Here is a 22,485-nt window from a genome sequence, read left to right on the forward strand (position 1 = left end):
AAAACATTAACCCCCAAAACGATTATATCAGATGGAAATAGTTTCACAAATATATTTTTGGGCTGTTAAGGAATAATTTTAATTTCTGTAAAAGTTCCAGAACACAGAGAAAGAAGGAAGGCGTCCACATTATGAGGACAGTGTAACCTGACAACACACAAACGTTTTGGTTAACTGCAACGAAATCTCAGGAATAACCATTTAAAATGTTAAGTAAAATATTAGAGAGTATAAATCAGCAGTACTATAAACGAATAATTTATAACAACCAAGTAAAGTTTATCCAAGAATTGCAATGAATTGTTCACCACTAGGAAGTATATTAACAAAATTATTAACGTGAAAAGGTTTTAAAGGGAAAAAAATGATTAACTTATGTTCAAAAGGCATTAAAAAAAACTGAGCAAGCACTTTAATTTTTCAAGAAAACATAAAAATAATAATAGCTGAATACTTTCTAGCTATTCTCTAAAAAAGAGATAGGATGCATGAATACTGAAAAGAGGAAGAACTATTATTTGTTGAAAATAAGATTGTGTATCTTAAATCTTAGAAAACCTAAGATAATTGATCAAATATATTGGCTACAAAAATATTATTAAAAGGATTCCGAGAGTTTTCCTAATCAGTTAGAAAGAAATGGAAGAAAAGCTTCAACTTGCAATAGCAATAAAAGATACAACTATCCCCCGTAGGACGTGGCACCCCTGCCTTCACTCTCTTAGGGTCTCCTCTGCAGAGCCCCTGCACCTGAGGCTGTGGGGAAATGGCAGGTCTGTAGCACACCTAGGGTTGTCCAGTGACCACCTGCTGACAGCCACGTTTCATATGGTACACATGTGGGGGGCAGAATGTGAGACCAGAAATGTCTCACAGTCACATGAAGAAAACAAGCCCCAACAACTATAAAATAAAAGCTTTTACTTATTTCTAACTCAATTTTTAAAACACCAATTTTCTCTCAAAAATCCTTAATGTCAGTGTAATCTCAATATTAATAAAACACTGTATCTGAATACCACTAAAATACTAGTGGATTCTTTTTTGTAACTTGACAAAATAATACAAAGTAATGAGGGGACATTTGCCCTAATAGATATTCAAAGTGTAACTGGAGGCCAGATACTCCTGTAATCCTAGCACTTTGGGAGGCTGAGGTGGGCAGATTGCTTGAGTCCAGGAGTCTGAGACCAGCCTGGGCAACATGGCAAAACCCTGCCTCTACAAAAAAAACTAAAGTTACCCAGGAATGGTGGCATGTGCCTGTAGTCCCAGCCACCTGGGGAGACTGAGGTGGGAGGATCACTTGAGCCGGGAGGTCAAGGCTGCAGTGAGCCATGATTGCGCCATTACACTCCAGCCTGGGCAACAGAGTGAGACCCTGTGTCATATTTAAAAAGTGTAATTGGAAAAGCAGAGAGCAATGGAACAGAATAGAGTGCCAAAATGTAATTTAATAAATGCCACTAATCCACATGACTAATGGTTTGGAAAACAAGCAGAGGTGAGTTCTTATTCTGTAACAAAAAGTAAATTCTAGATGAGCTAAAGATTTCATCATACTCAATTATATCTCAATGAAGTTGTACCCATAAGCATTAAAAATATATAAATGTTAGAAGAGAAATATGGGTACTTAAGAAAAAACACTTCATCCAGCATGTGGAAAATTCTTTACAAAAAACACAAAAGCAAGAAGCCACAGGGAAAGCTGTATGGAAGGCGTCTGCAACACATAATAAACTGGCCAGTCTCCTTAACAAGAACCTGTATGAACAGACCAATAGAAAAATGGGCAACAGATGAACGGGGACGTTCACAGAAAAAGAAAGAAGGATGACCCAAAGATATCTAAGAAAGATACTCAAAGAACTACCAATCAGAACAACAATGGAAGACTCTATCCAATCAGTAAACATTTTAAAATGTAACAGCACCATGTGTTCATGTGGGCCTAGGAAAACAGGCGTCATTGCACATGACTCGGGGGAGTTCACACTGCCACATTATGTAAGGAGTCAAAAGGAAGTGGCATGTTCATGTAGGTTTTGTTTTGTTTTGTTTTGTTTTGTTTTGTTTTGTTTTGTTTTGAGTCGGCATCTCGCTCTGTCGCCCAGGCTGGAGCGCAGTGGCGCGATCTCGGCTCACTGAAAGCTCCGCCTCCTGGGTTCACGCCATTCTCCTGCCTCAGCTTCCTGAGTAGCTGGGACTACAGGGGCCTGCCACCATGCCCGGCTAATTTGTTATATTTTTAGTAGAAACGGGGTTTCACCGTGTTAGCCAGGATGGTCTCGATCTCCTGACCTCGTGATCTGCCCTCCTCGGCCTCCTAAAGTGCTGGGATTACAGGGGTGAGCCACTGTGCCCGGCCTCATGTAGGTTTTTAAAAGGATAGATGTGACATGGAAATTTCTTGGTATGATGTTCATTTAATTATCTTAGTGTTCCATATACAGTTCACAACAATTTAAAGAGAATGAGAGGCAGGCGATGAAAGGCAGATGGTCGTGCTAGAAAATGTAGAGATGCCTTATCCATTCTACCTTCACTGCCAGTATGATCAGAGCATGATTCTGCTATTATTTATTCCTCCTCTTTTCTCCCCTGCCCCATTCTCTGTCCCCATTCTATCATTCCCTGGTAAAATGATCTTACAGACTACTACTACTAGGTTTCCCTATCTGTACAATGTAGATGAGCACTTTTATGAGTTATCTGTAGAGATTAAATGAGACAACACCTGTGGTATGTTGCACACAGTAAATATCCAATAAATATTAGCTGCTAATTAGATGCTAAGTCACCACCATCGCAATTCATGACACAGGTTTTGAATTATCTCATGTTTAAATAGTTCTATATTTTTTCCTCTATATTTGCTTTTACTAAAATTTGCCTTGACCTCTTTTTAGGAGGAGGCAAGATATTTAAAAATAAATGATAGTAGAATAAAATAAATAAATAAAAATAAATGGTGGTAGAAAACGGATGTCATTACACTGAACAGGAGAGGGCTGACCTCACCTAACAAAGGCAACGCTCCACAAGGCCTAGGCCCACACCCCATTACTGCTGCGAGGGTTGCTTCCTAGGAACCTGGATGACCTTGAGCAAACCTCGGAGCAGTGCTGATTAGACCCTTCTCAATTAAGTAAATAAAAGCGAACATCTTGGTTTTTATCAAAAGGAAAAATGTATTTTCCATGAAAGTACTGCTTGTCCTTCTGTACAGACACAGCCAACATGACACACTGATGAGGAAACGCCATCTACCTCACCTCTACCTGAGGGCATACATAACTGACTTTCTTTACTTTTAATCTCTCGCCTGTGACCTTCCACTTCCCTAGCCTCTTACTACACTCATCCACTGCAACAAAGGTAAGAAAGCAGAAAAGCAAAAGTAACTTTTTCTCAAGACATACATGGTCAAGTACTATCTGGTCGAAACTTTGAAAGTTATTCCTCCTGTGATCTTTCGACATTTTCATTTTCTTCCCTCCCTGCACTCCCCTCCTTCTGCCCCTCTCCCATTTACCCTACAGCTAGCTCTAGTAATGCCCCATTCACCCTCTGTTATCATTCTCGTACAATCTAGCTCTCCAGTGCACACCCTGAGAGCTTGCTCTCATCTTTCTCTTCAGTTCTTAAATCCCCAGCAAAGTAGTACCTAGCAGAAAACCTATTAGTAGGTGCTGAAAAATGTCTTACAGTAAGTGAATAAAATATATTATCTATACTGCAGCATACTACAAAGAGCCCTGGGCTAGTAGTCAGAAAAACTGGCCTCCAGTCTCAGTAATGCTATTTGGTGGTTCTGTGGCTTCATATTTAAGCCACTTAGGCACTTAAGTATCCATTTCCTCATCTATAAGATGGGGCTTTTACTTGCTCTACTTACTATTGTATATGGTTTCACAAAATGAGATGAAGAAAGCAAAAAAAGCTTATTGTCAGGCTAGTTTAAAGCACCATGGCTACTTCTGTCGAACAACAGTATTTGCCAACCAAACTTCTAAATGTAAGCAGGAATAGTACAGTCATCTATTAGGAGAGACAGATTTAATTACTATGTTTACTTGCCTTTCCCTAAAATAAGGAAAAAGCCAAAGCAGCTGAGCTGGTAAGGCGTTCATCCACGTTATGTCATCACAAGTATAATGCTTACACTATGGGCAAGAAACAGCCCATGTTAATTATGCCATGTCTTCCAATCTTAATTATAATGTAGATATAAAGTATTGGGGTAATTCTTACCAGGTTCTGGAAGGTCTAACTTTGCCCGCTTTAGTTCTGCCATAGAAATCTGAAGTTGCTCTATCACAAAATCATCTTCAAAGAAAAAATCCTTTGCCAGGGTCTCCTGAAAAAATTCTACAAGTTCTTCCATGGACAATTTCATTAGATGTTCTAAGAAAGGATAAGAGAAATGAAAATGCCGAGTCAATAGCTACTTTAGATAGGAAGATATTCTATTATATTCAGGTGTAGTGTAAAAGGGCATTAAAAAGGGCACAAAACAGCATACAACTTACATATGGCATTGAGGACATCATTAAAACTCAGTAAGACAAAAATATTGCCTGATATTAAAGCAGCCACAGAGAAAAGCAGGAAAGTTTACTGGGAGAAAGGATGGGAGGATAATACTGGCTAATACTTCCTCATTGGAATAACCACACCTAGGCATTAGTATTACCCCAGGGCAAGAGCTTCTTAGAGACAGACACAAAAAGACTACCTCAGCCGGCATGAGGCCTTTCTCTTTTATTGATATGGAGCTCCAACAAGCCCCATTTTTAAGTCTGCATTTCTTACTGTTTCAGAATTTCCCAGAACATCTGGATTATTAATTTTGTGAGTTTTATTTCTACTTATGAAATTCATTTTCTTGGAAAAAGACATTCAAATTAAATATGAACACAAAGCAGAAAGTAAAAATCTGCTCATTACATAATAACCTACATAATACACCTCATTACATAATACCCTACAGGTAGATCCGGGTATTTACAAGTATTTATGTATATCAATTGAAGAATCCAAATTATACTTTTCAAGTTATTCCCCTTTTCGCTTTTTTTCCCATTCAATAATGTATCACTGATATCTCTCATTTCAACAAATATGATTTTACATCATCAACAGCTGTAAAAGAGTGTACTATATGTATGCATTGTAATTTACTTAATCAGTCTTCTAGTAATGGCCATTTAGGTGGTTTTTGATTTTTTACTATTTAAAACCACTGTGTGATGAACCTCCAGTAACAACGTATTTTTAAGACAATCAGTAAGAAAAAAAACAAAAAGGAAGGAAAAAATTTCTTATGAGCTTTAGCCAACTATTGGTTAATATGCCCAGAAAGAGTTTTTCTTTTTTAATTGGCTAATGACAAATTGTATATATCTGTGATAGACAATATGTTTTGATATATGTATACACTGTGGAATGACTAAGTCAAGCTAATTGACACATCATTACCTCACATACTTATCTTTTTGTAGTGAGAACATTTAAGATGTACTCTCAGCAATTTTCAAGTATACTGTACATTATTATAAATTATAGTCACCATGCTGTATGATAGCTCTCCAGAACTTATTCCTCCTGTCTAACTGAAACTTGAACCAGCATCTCCTCCCATCCCGCAGCCACCCTTCCATTTCGGAAGCTTTATATGGTGGAGACGGAACTTCATGTAAGTCTCTAACCAAGAAAAACACACAGCAGCAGATCTGTCCACAGCTCATTTAGTCTAATGATACGGTAGCAGGTAAAGTAGTTGCTATGCTTAACGTTTATTTATAAGGGTGAAGAAACTTTTTACTTGTCAAAATTAACCAAGGGTCATATAAGTAGAACAATTTAAGAAGCAGATGAGAGCTACAAAGAAATATATTATGTTTTTACTTCCTCATTCTTGAGGGAACATTAAGCTAACAACTCTTAATAAAAACTGCACTTCTGTTCTCTATTTTGATCCCTTAACAATCCAGAAAGAAAGTGGGGGGGGGAGGACGGGGCGGGGAGAGGGGGAGAGACAGAGACAGAGAAGGGGAGACGGGGAGAGGGGGAGAAGGGGAGAAGGGGAGAGGGGGAGGGAGGGAGGGAGGTGGGGGGTGGGGAGGCAAAAGGCGGTGTCGGGGGCAGGGGCGGGGAGGAAGGAAAAGAGATTTCACGAGATCAGATGACAGACCTGAATCCTGGAAGACAATTCATAGTCAATTGTTTTGTTCTGGTGCATTAGTTGGGGAAATGAGTATAAAGGAAGTGAACCACAACAATTCTGAGTCCTTTTCTTGAAAAAACTAAACATAACAAAAGTGCTTTTAAAGGGCATTTTCATTCCTATCTGAAGTATGGATAATCTGGCACTCCTGCAGTCCATGCCTTTTCAAGTAAGCAACCAACCAATCTTATAGTAAAGTCCGTAACATGTACTTAGAACAATGCCAAGCACAGCAGAGAGAAAAACTATAAACAAGACCCTGTGCACTCAGTTAGTTTATAATTTAATTGGGAAGCAGAACAGATCATTCAAGAATAACCTAAGAGAGTTGAGTGCACAATGAACATGAAACTATGTGGTATGACCTAGATAAGAAGTACGTGTACATATGAAGCTCTAGAGCTTTTGATGATTTTCTTTTCTGCATAGCTACAAGAGAAGTCACAGAATTTTTAAGGCTGAATTGAGACTTTAAAGATGAATAAGGTTCTTCATGAAAAAAATCTCATTTCTTTATTTTAAAGTAAGGCATAACATATCAAATTTATAGAGCCCTTAAAATATATTGCAACTGAAGACTAAAAATTCTCCAGTTTTTTTTTTTTTTTTTTTTTTAATCTTGCTGCATTTATCTGCCTATAGACACTGGCTGAACTTGCCCCAGAGGCCATAATCCACTGAGGTAGAGAAGTGGGTCTGTGTGCTCCCACCTACAGTTCAGCAGGGTGCTATTCTCCCTGGATGAAGGAAACAGTAATAGAAAACGTTCTCTCCAGCCCCTTGAACTAAGGGGCCTGGTTTCTTTGGTCTTCCTTCTCTTACCACAAACTTGAGATTCAGACTGATGAAAAGGACAAGGGATCCCAGTGGAAACAAATACTTAACGAAAAATATTACTAGTGAAACCAACTAACTGCATTCTATAAAAGTGTGAAAATAACACTGATATAAACAGAAAAGAACCAAAGACCTTTGCAGTGAAGTAAGCTTCTGGTCATGAGAAAGAACTTACAAAAGTACATTACCAATTGATGGTAATTTCTCCACTGATTTTCAAAAAAAATTTAAACCACTATTAAAAGACAATGAATTTGAAGTAGGGTGGGGAATGAGAAATCAAGGTTAAATAAGCCTCAATTTTTGATGAAATTTTAGAGTTTAAGCATTTTCTTACTTTTGTGTAATTTTAAGATTGTGTAAGACATAGCAGTAAGAACTCGTTCTCCTTCAAAGATGTAGATATCCCATATTCTGAGGTTTAGTGTAAAGGGAGTCTATAATTAAAAGCAAAACAAAACAAAAATAAGGTTAACAGCTTCCCCTCACCTTGTATTTATAATTTTATGACTGAGTTTTGTAAATAAATACTTACACGATCAAGGAAACACTGAAAAAACCATTTCATTGTATAAAAACTTGTGTAGATTTCTTGAGAATCCTGAGAAAACAAAGAGCTCACAATTTCTGGATTGTAGCAAACTAAATTTAACAAAATAATACTAAGGAAAGCTGTTGGATGCAGCTATCAAAGCTAAACACATTTACTTCTCAAAATCACTCCAAGAATAAATTCCTCTTATGACAGGACTGTAATACAACACTTAGACTCTCTTTAGTATATTTTACAGTGAGCTATCTTTGTTTTACTAAACTACTGTGTTTTATAGTAAGGCATATATATACAGTTCACTAACAACGAGTTTCTGTGACCCTGAAAAAATATTTTCTGTACAATGAAGAAACCTCCAAAACAACTAGGAGATCCCGTATCTTTAAATTATCACATTATTTGTATTATTAGTTTCAAAGAAGTTCAAATCCCTCAGTAAGAACTGTGATAGCCTATCAATATTAAATTTTACAAATCTAATGTTCTGTAAACAACTGGGAATTACAACTGCATAGTAAATGAAATGGATGACACTATAAATTAATAAGGTAATTGGACCAAAGACAATTTAATTATCCCAGCTTTTTTTTGGGGGGGTGGGGGTAGGTGGGTGTAAGTCAGTGTCACATCTACCTACCAAGTGTTGCTTAAGCTTGGACAGAAATTTGTTCAGTATTTTTTCATGATGTTCTTGAAACCTCAAGAGTTTAGGAAAACCTTGGACAAAAAAGCCTAGAATACAAACATAAAAACAGCACTTCATAAACAATACCAACAAAACCCTCCAATCTTAAAACGCAACATCTTTCATTTGTAACTGTCAAAAATAAAAAGAAACATCCAGTAGTTACCAAAATATTTTTTCTCCCTACCCAGGAAATAATCGTATATAAGCTTTGGGTATTGAAACTTTTAGCCTAGGATTTGTTTGCTAAAGATCTTCTATAACTTTGTATTTTTGAATTTAAGGGGAAACCTTCAAAAAAAAGAAAGGACACTGAAGACATTCATCAAGATTATCTGTTCTTTTAAGATATTGGGCCATATCTTAAATGCACATATTTTTAATATATTATTCCAACCCTACCTAGTTATTTTGTTTTACTCTTAATACGTTAAGTAACAATTTATTACTTTTTTTCAGGCTTACTCTAAGAATTTCATTAGTATAAAGTTTCCAAAGTTTTAAATCGCTTTTTAATCCTTTCCTAAAAAGCTATATTTAACATCTGCTAAAAATACAGGCACTAGATGATCAATGTTGTATCAAAAATGGTACTTTATCCCGCGACTATACAATATAATCCATATCTAAGAAGTAACAAATTACAAATGGTTAGCATTAATTTTGTGTATTTAACTCATTGAACTTTACATCTATTTTTCTTCATGATATTCTATGCAATCCATTAAAAAGAAAGTCCACTCAACAGACTTGATGATTCTTCTACATTAGGATCCAACCTGGGTTCCGTGCAACTCTGAAAGACGTTAACAGACGTTCTACGCTTTTGAAAAAGAAACCAGAGGACACATTTATATCCTCCTTAGATACTCATGAGGCATTTTAGCTTATTAATGTTCTTGCCTTTTAGACTTAATAAAACTTGTTTTTCTTTCACTCAGTCTCCCACACTCATGTGATCTTGGAGTCCATTTTCCCCCCAGAAAGTCTGTTGCCCCAAAATGAAACTCCATTCCACCAAGAACCTGAGGCACACACTATTGGGCAATGGTGCTTTATCATCTACTGGGCAGAATTATTTCTTAACTAGTTCTCAGTTTTCTAGGGTGTGTGTAAAAATTTCCAGAGACGGAGATTCTATTCCTCCTTTAGTAATATTTTTCAGTGAAATGGTTTCATTAAAAAAAAAAAAAATCCATATCTATCAGTGCCACTTTCATGGTCAATGTGATAGGAATGGAAGTTGAAAAAATTTCAAGTCTGATTTTGAAAAAGTCGATAAAGTTCAGTAATAACTAGCTCAAGAATGCTAAGAAACCTAACAGTTCTTCATTTTCCACTGATGTTCCAGATCTCATATTTTATATTTTCAGCCTTAGCTTCGATTCCATACATTTATAAGTGAAACCACCTTCACACTGGAAATGCAAAGTACTGAGGTAACCCTTTGTTGTAACATTTCATAGGCAGACATAGAAACAAACATCTCTAAGGGTAAGTGTAAACTTACCCTTAATAATGAGCCAAACTGCATGCTAAGTGTAAATGTTAGGATAGTAGAATATTGTTTTATAGGTTAGTCTAGTGACAATAATTGCTGAAGGTAAGCTATCAAATAGGTTTAAAAGAAATGACCATTTCCTAAAATTGGACAGTCTTGCACATAATTACATACCACTTAAATTTGCATTCTATTGTACCTCAAGACAGATCAGCAACACAATCCCAAGGGAAAGCAAAATAAAGACTGACAGGGAAGAGCGGCTTTCTTCAAGATGCCTTCTGGAATGATATTGCCTACTGGATGGCAACTCAATATAATAACATGTCTTACTTTTAGAGTCTATTTACTAGATGCAAAGTGCCCAGACCCAGTTACCATGTAGATGATATTTGTTAAGTAATTGGCAAGGAACACTAAGGGAGAAAGACAATTGCAAACACATACATACCCCCCTCACTCTTACACACACACATAATATCCTCACATGGTCAGAGTGTGAGACTTCACAAACCATGGGCTATAGAAAGTCATAATTTTGAAAATATTAAAACAGTACGTTAAATATATAGCAGGTTCCCCACCACACAAAGCTTATTCACAAACTGAACTTGGAAGATCCACTTAGAATAACTAGTGTTAAAATTATTTTAAATTTGATATTAATACTTAGAATAACTAGTGTTAAAAATTATTTAAATTTGATGGCACTGGGAAAATAATTTTGCAATATATGAACAAATGCCACTTTTATTTCCAAGACAAGTTGTGATCTAAGGGTGGGGCTGTAGCTCACACCTGTAATCCCAGTATTTTGGGAGGCTGAGGCGGGAGGTTCACTTAAGTCCAGGAGACTGCGAGCAGCCTAGTCAACATAAGGAGACCTCATCTCTACAAAAAAATTTAAAAAATTAGCCAGGCATGGAGGCACATGCCTGTGTGGTTCCAGATACTAGAGAGGCTAATGAGGCAGGAGGATGGCTTGATCCCAGGTCAAGACTGCAATGAGTCACAATCACGCCACTGCACTCCAGCCTGGATGACACAGCAAGACCCTGTCTCAACAGTTGTAATCTAAACTCTCTGAAATAAAGTCCATTGCTTAATTTGGCAAAAACAAGGAAAAAGTTATTATAAACGGGGTTAACTTGAAAACCAAAAAAATCAGCGGGTTCTGAGATACAAAATAATCGAGTGCCTAGAACATGTTATCAACCTTTTATTTAAAGTGGAACCAATTTTATGCGAAAAAAACTAAAAACTACACCTGAAATATAAAACTACTTAATTATTACCTTTCCTTTAAAAACCTAAGTGTCGTTTCTCAATTATGGTTTTTTTGACAAGGTGTTATACATCACAATATCCAGTCAATGGTAAACATTTCACTGAAATAATTTCATGACCATCTAAAAGTTTTGATTAAAAGCATCTTTTATTTCTCCAAATAATATACCTGTTCTTAAATTCCTCCAAACCTAAATTAGTTTCTTTTGACCAAGGGCAAGTAAGGAAGAAATTTAAAATGCCAGCAATATACCTTGGAGTAAAGACAAAGGAAAATAAATGTAAATGTTTTAGAAAAGTTCAATAATGAAAAATGAAAGAAGAAACTAGTAAAAAATACTAATGAACTCAACGAGCCCTGATACATTAAATTTGTTGTATGTAACTCACGTGAGCATCTTTGGTTTTGTTTTAATCTACCTTTTTTCCCTACCTTGATTGTTTAGATAAAGCACAGGGTTTTCTTACCATGCATGGCATGTTTAGGGCCTGAGAAGAGTTTGACCAGGGCCCAGAAGGCGTCTTCCTCGTTCATATACATGAGGAGTAAAGCTGTGATCTGGCTCATCCCCTGACAATACCCGACTTCCTGGGGAGCGAAGGGGAACACAGAAGCTGGGGAGTTTAGTCGAATTACATGCATATGTACAGAGAAAAAACTACTCTATAAAAACCAGAAAATGCCTACACACATCGTTTAATGGTCCATTCTAGACACAAATACTATATTCTTTACAGTATTACGCCACATAAGAGAATAAAATTGTACTCAAAAATAAACGTACAAGTACAGACAAAGTCTAAATTGCTGCATATTTTTATTGGAGTCTGTTCAATACTGTCACACTTTCTTTAAAGAGGGTTAATATTTATTTCACTTTATGTATGATTCTTAGCTCACTATTCCTCTTCTTTGCTCAGTTGCTGGCAAAGTCTCCCCTCCTACAATACCCAGTATGCTGTCATGTCTCCTCTAGATTTCTGAACCCTTAAGCAGACACATTTTGGGATGCCCATGCACAGTCTATGCCTCCTCTCTAAGAAATACCCACTCTCCCCATAGTCCCTGCTTATGATGTGGCCTTAGAGATTCATGCTTTTGCCACAGAAACCACAGCTAATGGACCAGAAGAGAATAGCTGACCCCAGGAGAACAGTTAGTTGGTTGCACTGACTCATCAGACACTCTCTCTAGGAAATGTGAACAAAGAACAAAGCCAGAGACTGTAATCAGATGGGGGTATATGCTGGAACAGAATGCTCACACTGAGTCCGTGGGTGCAATCTGAGCCACAGTATAACTGGCCAGTATGCAAAGAAAGCAACCTGGAAAGAGAAACAGTGAACTCAAGAGTTCACAGAGATCATCTGAGATACTGAGTGGACCCCAGAATGGGAGAGATGGAGGGTGCAGCTTTCCTTCTCACCAGACGCTTTCCACCTTCCAGCTCCAATTCCGGTGAGGCCCAACTAGTGCTTCCTTCCTATGAGATGTCCCTTTAATAACCCCTTTTTAACTTTTCCTAGTTTGAGTGAATTTCTGGTCTTATAATTTAAAGGTTTTAACTACAATAGAAATTATACATCCCAAGGTTCAAAGGTCCTCCCTGGGACCTAGTCAGCAAGTATTCATTTAACACCCACATTAAAGTCCAACACAAATTAATCTATCCCAGATTATCTTCTCCCCCAACAATGCTGAATGCCTTAAGAACAGCATGTCTATTACCAAAGAATTTAGCCTCCTCCTGGGGATAGCCAGTAAGGGCACAGTTATCTTGTTTGGACCTCACCTAACAGATAAAAGTGATTGTGAAAGGTAACCTCCCAAGAGCAAAGAGAGTTATAAAAAGCCAAACAAAAATTAACCAAGCCACCCACTTCCCGTCCTTCTACCCTGTATATCTACTTAAAAATAAAAACAAAACAACACAGAACATTACAAAGCAAAACAATATGAAGGGGAGAGAAAAGGTGAGACTCACTGGCGTACTGTGGTCATATTTAGGTTCTTCCACTTCAGAATCAGCTCTGCTCTAAGGCCCTAGGGTTATCACAGGGTTTCAGCTTAAAAAGATCCACAGAACTAAAGAGACTGTGGAGACCACCTAGCTCTGAGATGCAGAAATGTGCCACAGGGCCCTGTTAGGTAGGGAGTGCCTCAGAATACAACTCAAAGACCTTGGGCAGGCAGGCACCAACTTACCGTATTATAAATAGAATAGGCAGCAAGAACATGGAATAAGGATTGTTGCCTAGAGAAAAAAATTTACATTAAATACAATTTAGTAATTTCACATATTTTAAAAATTACAAACTGAAAAAAAAAAACCAAAGACTGACTGAAAACAGATAATCCAGATAAAATTACTAATGTAATAAATTATCCCAAGTTCAAATTCAAACAACACTCTAAAAAGTCTAAATTCAAGACTAGATAATATTCATTCTGAAAGGATTTATACCAAGAAAACACAAAAGACCAAAATTCCTAAAATTTGTTGGCCTCTTTTACTGATCTATCTCACTTTGAGACCCTTCTGATAGAAGCAGCTGGCTTGACAGAATGGTGGAACGGCCTTTTGAAGGCTCAGTGACATTGCCAGCAAGGTACGATACCCTACAAGGCTGGGGTGATGTCCTTGGGATGCTGAATATGCTCCATATCAGGCTCCACTTCAAGGTGCTGTTTTTCCCATAGCCAGGATTCAGGGATCCAAGATTCAAAGGCTGGAAGTAGGAGTGGCTCCACTCATCATTCTCTCTAGAGATCTACTAGCAAAGCGTCTGCTTCTTGCCCCTGCAAGCTTGGGTTCTGCTGGTCTAGAGATTTTAGTTCCAAAAGGAGGAATGCTTCCACCATGAGACATAACAGTGATTCCACTGACCCAGAAGCTGAAACTGCCACCCAACCACTTTGGGCCCCTTATGCCTCTGAACCAACAGGCAAAGAAGGACATGGCGGTGTGGGCTGGGGGGATTATCCTGATTACTAAGGGGAACATGAGCTGCTATGACACAACAGACACAAGGAGGAGTACATCTGGAATGCAGGAGAACACTTGGGGCATCTCTTACTAATATTACTGAGCCCTGTGATGAAAGTCAATGGAAAACTACTAATTCAGGCAGAACGGCTAGGTCCAGATTTTCAGTAAGGAAGGTTTGAGTCATCCCTCTAGGTAAGGAACCACAACCATCTGAGGTGCGTGCTGAGGGCAAAGGGAATATGGAATGGGCAGTGAAACGGGGCATTATAAATACCACCTGTGACCACACGACCAGTCACAGAAATGACTGCTACAATTGTTATGAGTATTTCTTCCTTATTTTGTGGTAAATATGCTTGTATATATACCAACAAATATTTTCTTCCTCCCTCTCTTTTCCCTTATCATCCAACGTAAGGTATCTTAATAATAGTCAACTTTACACCACAGCATGTAAGTTACAGGATACTAAAGCAGAAGTATGCTCATCTCCCAAGGACTTGGCATCCTCATGCGGGGAAAGAATTAGCACATTTCAGTTGTGAGCAGAATAGTGGTATCATGTTAGGTGGAAGGATGACTTGGTTACTATCTTACTTGGAAATTAAGAATGGTTTAAGGTGGTGTGTGTGAGTGCCAAGTTGACAAGGCTGGACTGCACTGGTTGGCTTTGGGTGTCAACTTGGCTAAACAACAATCCCCAGATATCCAAAACACTGATCTAGGTGTCAATGGGAACATATTTTGTAGATTGATAAAAATCCGTAATCTGTTAACTTTAAGTAGGAGAGATTATCCTAGAAGATCTGGGCAGGCCTCATTCAATCCGTTGAAAGGCCACAAGGGCAGATTTGAGGCTTCCCTGAAGAAGAAACTCTGCCTGTGGCCAGAAGCTTCAGCTCATGCCTGAGGCCCAGACTGTCCTTTCCAATGGCCTGCCCTGTGGATTTTGGCCTTGCCTAATCAGCCCCGACAGCTGGAGAAGCCAATACCTTGAAATGTCCTAACATGTATCTCCTATTGGTTTCTGTTTCCTGGTTAGACTCTCTGACTGATACAGAGATCAGCAAAACTGTACTTTTCATTTATAAGTTGTCATAGCAATGATATATCAATTCATTAATTTCTCATTTCATTTCATTTCCCTTTTTTTAAAAAAAGTTTCATTTATGCATGGGGGTCAAGGTTATAGAGATATATTTATCACTGACAAAGTTTTTACACACTCTGTCATTCTTCTATGACTTCTAATAAAAGTATCTACCATATTTCTAAGAATTCCCAGATTATAAAAGGAGTCTTTACCAATTTTATAGCACGTGCTATGTCAAAGGTTAAAAAATTTAAGTTCAATTAGATCTTAAGTTTCACACAACATGGACGCTAATGATCTGCAAAAGCTTAAACCTTTAGGACCTAAATCGAAATCACAGTCTGTAAAGGCATTCTAATTTTAAGTTAATAAAGACTACTTATAAATGCGATTAACATTTCATAATATTAAACTTTACTTACTTAACACCATATCTGTCTCTAAACATAATGTGGTCCCGAAATGTGCGGTTGACATCCAGGTCTATTTGTCTGATGTCAGGTGAACAGCCCCGTGCTCTGTGTTTTAATTTCTGAAGAGAAAAAGAGAGAAGAGAACAGATTGTTATGGAAATTAGTTGTTGAAAAGTCTATGACAAATAATAATTCTCATTAAAAAGTTTTTGGTTTAAAAAAATCATTCAATGGTTAAAAAATCAAAACCATATATATAAAAAGGTAACAACAGAAACTTTCCCTCCCCTCCATTCCCCCATTTCTCCTACTCCCTGCTTCCCCCTCTTCCCCTACCTTCCTTCCCTTCCATCCTGTCTATCTAGTTAGATATTAATTTAGGATAGAGAACTTTTCAGAGTTGGCATTACTGAACTATGTGAAAGCTCTTCCTGGCTGAGCCATGCAGTCTATTATGATTTCTTGTTTCTTTCCAGGATGATGCTTTTGTTTTCCTTGAAGCTAATCATTGCCTTTTTTCTCAATTTGCTTCGTTTCCCACCTAATTCAATCCCAAACTCACTATAAATGGTATAATCTCCTCGGGTGATGTTCCAGTAGAGTAGGTGTTCCACCAGCTTCATCTTGCTGTCTGCTGCTCCTGCCTGTGCGGCCTGACCTCTGGGTCTGCTCCTGCCTGTACAGCCTGACCTCTGGGCCTGCTCCTGCCTGTGCGGCCTGACCTCTGGGCCTGCTACACAGCTCAGGCCTTGGAGCCTCCCTTCTCCACCTGCTGGGGTGGTTTTCTCTCATGTTGGGCCCCCTGTTTCCCAGTCTCATATCTTTTTTTCTCGGGTTTTTCCCTTGCTCTGCAGGAACACACTCTTTAGTAGCTCCTGTGAAAGGCTGTATGGAAGATAAAGTTTTTGAAACTTTGAATATTTGATCATTCTACCCTCTTATTTAACTGTTTGGCTGCTTTAGAATTCTAAGTTGGAAAATATTTTTGCTCAAAAGGCACAGCTTCACTGTCTTCTGACTTTCAGTGTTGCTATTCTAATTTGTGTTTCTTTATGTGCAATTTGCGTTTTCTCTCTAGAAGCTTGTAGGAGTTTCTCTCTCCATGTTTTGAAACTTCACATTTCAGTACTGGGTTTGGATCTATTTTTATCCACAGGGTTGGGCACTTAGTGAATCCTTCCAATTTTAAAAACTCCCACCCAAATCTTTCAGCTCTCAGACATCTTCAACAATTCATTTGTCAATTTCTTCATCTTCCCCTCCCTCCATTCCCATTTTCTTTTTCTGAAATTCTTATTATTACAGTCTGGGAACTCCTAGGCTATCATCTAATTTTCTTGTATTTTTCTGTATTATTTTACATCTCTTTGCTTGTATAACTGACATTCTGGGAATTTCTTCAATTGTCATTTTCAATTAAGTTTTTCATTTCTAATATTTTTTATATTCATAAGCTCTGTTGTTTTTGAGTGTTCCTTTTTATAGCATTCTTTACTTGTTTTATGGATGCAGTATCTATTTTTCTCTGAAGATATTAAAAATAGTTTTTTAGATTCTCTTCTTTACACTATAATCTGTTCCTTACAAGCTGCTTTCTTCATTTGCTTCCACTTGTCTTTCACGTTAGCTCCCTTCTTCAAATGAACAGCAATACTTCGTTTTCTGCTTTTGTTTAAAAGTGGGACACAAAAAAGCTGCATGCCCGGGTGAGGCTTCCTGACTGTGATCCTGCTCGTGGAGGGATGTGGCCAAGCAGTTGGACTGGGGTTCCCTGAAGTCAGTACCTTTGGGGTTATTTTCTTATGCTGATCACATCCCCCAGAGAAGGCTCTTCCAATCTCCTGTCAGGAAGACAAGCGCCTGGCTGCCAGTGATCTGGGAGATGAGTTGGGGAAAAAGGCTGGACTGTCCAAAATTTAAACTACTCAACTCCTCTGCTTTCATGACAGCAGCTCACCCTCAGCAAGGTCTGCGTTTTCCCCAGTCCAGAGGCCCTCTGTTTCATCCTTGCCAAATAACAAACCTCCAATCTTGGGCCAGCACTGAGGGGGCTAAGGAGCTCTAACTGCTTCTGAAACAGACTTTCAACCACTTCTGTGTTTAGCTTCACCTCCACTTCCAGAGGTTCCTGCAGTTGGCAATTACCAAGACTTATGGAGATTCTGAGCTATTAATCAGGTTGCTTCTCCAATTCCCACTGCCAGCCTAGGATTTAGCTTCCTCAGGTTTGCTAAGTTTACTAAATGTCTGTCTGCATTCTCATTTTCCAAAACTGGTAGCTGTTAAGCATCTCCCATTTTCTTATTTCTGTGGGTTTGCCTTTTTATAATAAAAACTCTGCTGTCAATTTAGTGGCATTTCAAGGGAAAGGGAGCTAAATGAGTATGTTGAATCTCCCATGTTTAAACAGATGGGAGATTAAAATTTAACCATGTTTAATATAAATAAGAATTTATATGCATATGTTATATTGACCCATTTACCATGGGTAATACGGACTTCTGCTTGAATCAATTCCAATAAATATGTATAAAAACATAACTGTTCCCAACTTCAGCTAAAAGTGGAAGGAAGGCTATCTGGGCATGTCTAGAATAAGGCTATCTGGGCGTGTCTAGAATAAGGCTATTTGGGCATGTCTAGAATAAGTATGTGTATGTGAAGTGTTTTATGAGTCTGTGTATTTTTGTGTATTGAAGCTCAGAGAAGGGGCTTCTGCAGCTTTTTAAAACAGGAAGAGCAGCCACAGTATGTTTCAGAATTCTCAAGACAGATGAAGACATTTAGAGTATTAGAATCATACGGCCACTAAAATATTATCGTATATTATTTCTGAAAAAGGTGGTTCAGAAGATATTATAAAAATTTAGCTTGAAAAATAAATCTGTACATATGTGTTCTCTTCCATCTTTTTTTTTTTTTTTTTTTAAAAAGATAATGGGCAAGGCCAGGTGCGGTGGCTCACGCCTGTAATCCCAGCACTTTGGGAGGGTGAGGCAGGGAGATCACAAGGTCAGGGGATGGAGACCATCCTGGTTAACACGGTGAAACCCCGTCTCTACTAAAAATATGAAAAAAGAATAGCCAGGCGTGGTGGCAGGTGCCTGTAGTCCCAGCTACTCAGGAGGCTGAGGCAGGAGAATGGCATGGACCCGGGAGGCGGAGCTTGCAGTGAGCAGAGATGGCGCCACTGTACTCCAGCCTGGGCGACAGAGCGAGACTCCGTCTCAAAAAAAAAAAAAAAATATTGTTCTACAGGCCTCCTTGTAAAAGATGAGATGTCAAAACACAGGAAGAAAATGTTTGACAAGACATGATAAAAGAAAATGCCTTAAAATAAAAGTTAATAGGAAGGCAAAAAAGACCCAAACGTATCTATAGTATCAGTTCCTCCAGAGGACAAGAAAATCCATCATAAAAAAGGCCTCATGATGGAAGAAAAGCCCGGGTAAGTATGTAAAAAATAATAGGTCAGAAATATTATTTATGTCCTAAAATGTTTATAAGCTAATGCATGGAATGCAGGAATCAAACGTATTTTTTACTCCTGAATGAAAAGAGGTAAACAATTTCTACAGTTACCTTTGAGATTAGGTGGGCTGAGATCCACAAGTGTCACAGTAATATAAAAATAAACATTTTATTTTAAAAAATGGGATCAAATGAACCCATAAACCTGAGGGCAGAAGTACAGTGGGAAGCATTTAGATAAAAAAATTAGCATTATTGGCCAGGCACAGTGGCTCACACCTGTAATCCCAGCACTTTGGGAGGCCAAGGCGGGTGGATCACGAGGTCAGGGAGTTCAAGACTAGCCTGGCCAACATGGTGAAACGCCATCTCTACTAAAAATACAAAAATTGGCCGGGTGTGGTGGCGGGCACCTGTAATCCCAGCTACTCGGTAGGCTGAAGCAGAGAACTACTTGAACCTAGGAGGTGGAGGTTGCAGTGAGCCGAGATCACACCACTACACTCCAGCCTGGGCAACAGAGTGACACTCCGTCTCAAAAAAAAAAAAAAAAAATTAGGATTATCGTGAGTTTGGGCCTACAAGATTACTGAGCCACACTAAGGCTGTGGATGAGGCTGTTTTCCACTATGGTCTGATCCTATACCATCTGTAAGGTACACTGCTAAATGCAAGACAGAAAAATAAAAATGAGATAAAATAAGAGGAAAACATATTAGATGAGAGTAGCCAAGACAGCTTGGATTGTAAATCCTACCCCTGCCACTTGCTAACCTTGGGGTGAAAAGTCACTTAGCCTCACTAAGCTCAGTTTCCTCATGTGTAAGATAAATATAATAATGATAAAACCTGCAGCTTGGCATGGTTCCAGGAATTAAATGAGGTAACTCCCATAGAGCACTTAGACATAAAAGTACTCAAACAATGTCAGCTTTCCTCATGGTAAAGTAGGTACTTTAGTTTAAAATACGGCAATATGAAGCTTCAAGTTAAAACTAATCAGATCCAAATTGGAGGGAGATCAGGGAAGGTCTTTGCAATGTGCTTTGAAATTCACCAATCTTTTTCCTTCCTGTGGAAAACAAAGCCCCACCAAGACACCTCCTACTCCATGAAGTCTTCCTGGACCATAAAGGTGATTTCTTTTCTTACCCTCTTTTCAACTCCTACTTTTAGAGTATTTATCACAGACTATTATTAAATATTTCTATGCAACTATGTCTCCTCCAACCTAGAAGAAAAGATTCTTGCCACTGTACATATTCATCTTCATACGTTCTTCAATACCACCCACAGAGCTTTATGGGGACAAGAAAGGACAAACAGGCCACCAGAGGAACTTGAAGGACTGAATGCTGATAATATGCTGGGTCCAAATAATTTCACCCATCTGAGAAAAGTCTCGGCAGATTAAAAGAAGGTTGTAGTTTTATTCCTACTGAAGTTCCAGTTCGTGGAGGATGTGTGGAGAGAGAGAGAAAGAGTGGATGAGAAAGGAAAAAAAAGTTGGCTAAATAATGATGCTGGGGGAAACTCAAATAGCAAAAATAATATTGACGACAGTGTTGAAAATTATAGGCTTGAAGGTACTGGCAGGCAAGTCATTCTTTTGTTGTAGTTGCTGTCAGTTTTTACTAAATGGTTCTCTTGTATTAACTGGCCATCTGATAATTTTATTCTACATAGAAAAAGTCTAAAATATAACTGAAAACTAGAGTCCTGTTAGCAGGCAAGCTGGGTTGAATAGTGTCCCTCCAAAACTCATGTCCACCAAGAACCTGTGACTGTGACCTCGTCTGGAAACGGGGCCTCTGCCAGGGTAATCAAGTTAAGATGAGGTCATCCTGGATGAGGGTAGAAGCTACATGCAGTAACTATTGTCCCTATCAGGAAAGACACACATTCACAGGAGGGAGGACAGCCAGGTGATAAGGAAGACAGGCATGGAGCGATGCCAAGATGCATTAAGGATGGCAGGCCACCATCAGAGGCTGGAAGAGGCCAGGAAGGTTGCCTCCCTAGAGCCCTGAGAGAAAGTGTTGTCCTGATGACATCTTAATTTTGGACTTCTGTCCTCAAGAACAGTGAGTGAGAGAGTTCTGTTGTTTTAAGCCACTTAGTTTGTGGTACTTGGTTACAGCAGCCCTAGGAAATGAATACAGCATGTAAATAAAGTGCTTTTTTTCTTTCATTTTCTACTTTCATTATTTAAACAAATACTGACAGAGCACCTACCGTATGGCAGGCACACTGTACTAGGTGCTGAGGTTATATTTTATATTATGTTCTCTCAGACATCACATCCTTTGCCGGGACATGGATGGAGTTGGAAGCCATTATCCTCAGCAAACTAACGCAAGAACAGAAAACCAAATACTGCATGTTCTCACTTATAAGTGGGAGCTGAATGATGAGACTACATGGGCACATGAGGAGGAACAAAACATAGTGGGGCCTGTCAGCAAGGGGTGGAGGTGGGAGGGAGAGCATCAGGTGGGGCCTGTCAGCGAGGGGTGGAGGTGGGAGGGAGAGCATCAGGAAGAATAGCCAATGGGTGCTAAGGCTTAATACCTAGGTAATGGGATGATCTATGCAGCAGACCACCATGGCACACATTTACCTCTGTAACAAATCTGCAAGTCCTGCGCACGTGTACCCCTGAACTTAAATCAAAGTTGAAGGGGAAAAAAAAAGTGTTGACTCCCCGCTAAAAAATAGCAATTTTTATTTTTTCCCATTTATTCCACATTAATTTTTTGTACGTATTTTCTAAGGAACATAGTTCAAAATCTATGGGTCTAAGATTCTTAGATGTAAATCTCTTACTCCTTTCAAAGGTTAATAGGAAATTTAGGTTCAGAAAGGGTATAGCTACAAGATGACAAGGAGATACATTTAAAGCACTACCTAATTTAAGAAAAAAATTATTACTCAATCAAAAGTTTAACTTATTAATAAATAATAAAACCTAGAGATACCCTAATAATCTTGGGGCAAAGTCATCTTTTTTTCATGCTAGAAGAAAAGAATTGTACACAGCAGGTGTTGGTTAAACTGAATTCTGCTGCTCTTTCCCACCAACTCTCAAAGTGATGCCACAAATCTCTTCATAACACTATGTGGCAAACAAGCAGCTATAATTAGGTGTTAGTCCATTTCCATGCAACCATGTCCCAACGCTGATCATTTAATTACTTTAATTGATCATTTATGTATTTGAAAAGCACTTGATACTTATTGATACAGACAATAATATTTTTACTGAAGTATCTATTTAAAATTTAAGAAGTATTTTGCAATCAAGAAAACAAACAGACCTCCGAAACCTCCAATGCAATATAATTTTAAGTGATCATATGAATATCTTATGTCACCTTGAATGCTAAAAGAAATGGATTTTACTTTTTAATTTCAAAATAACGA

General features: G+C 38.3%; 1 protein-coding gene across 6 annotated transcripts in view; it reads right to left on the reverse strand.

Annotated features, from left to right (window-relative positions):
* The window catches only part of USP6NL (USP6 N-terminal like), a 151,951-nt gene that overhangs the window by 18,496 nt on the left and 110,970 nt on the right, over positions 1-22,485 (reverse strand). For 5 of the 6 annotated variants that reach the window (XM_055296512.2, XM_063610073.1, XM_063610072.1 and 2 more), the window contains 7 exons: positions 15,601-15,710; positions 13,302-13,350; positions 11,564-11,684; positions 8,260-8,354; positions 7,605-7,670; positions 7,407-7,506; positions 4,258-4,410 (listed from right to left, as the gene is read on the reverse strand). In XM_055296512.2, the coding sequence (XP_055152487.1) occupies positions 4,258-4,410; positions 7,407-7,506; positions 7,605-7,670; positions 8,260-8,354; positions 11,564-11,684; positions 13,302-13,350; positions 15,601-15,710 (694 nt within the window). The remainder of the gene's footprint in view (positions 1-4,257; positions 4,411-7,406; positions 7,507-7,604; positions 7,671-8,259; positions 8,355-11,563; positions 11,685-13,301; positions 13,351-15,600; positions 15,711-22,485) is intronic. The other variant, XM_055296516.2, reaches the window with a different exon arrangement.

This window comes from Symphalangus syndactylus, chromosome 10 (assembly GCF_028878055.3).
Source record: "Symphalangus syndactylus isolate Jambi chromosome 10, NHGRI_mSymSyn1-v2.1_pri, whole genome shotgun sequence".
Classification (NCBI taxonomy): Eukaryota; Metazoa; Chordata; class Mammalia; order Primates; family Hylobatidae; genus Symphalangus; species Symphalangus syndactylus.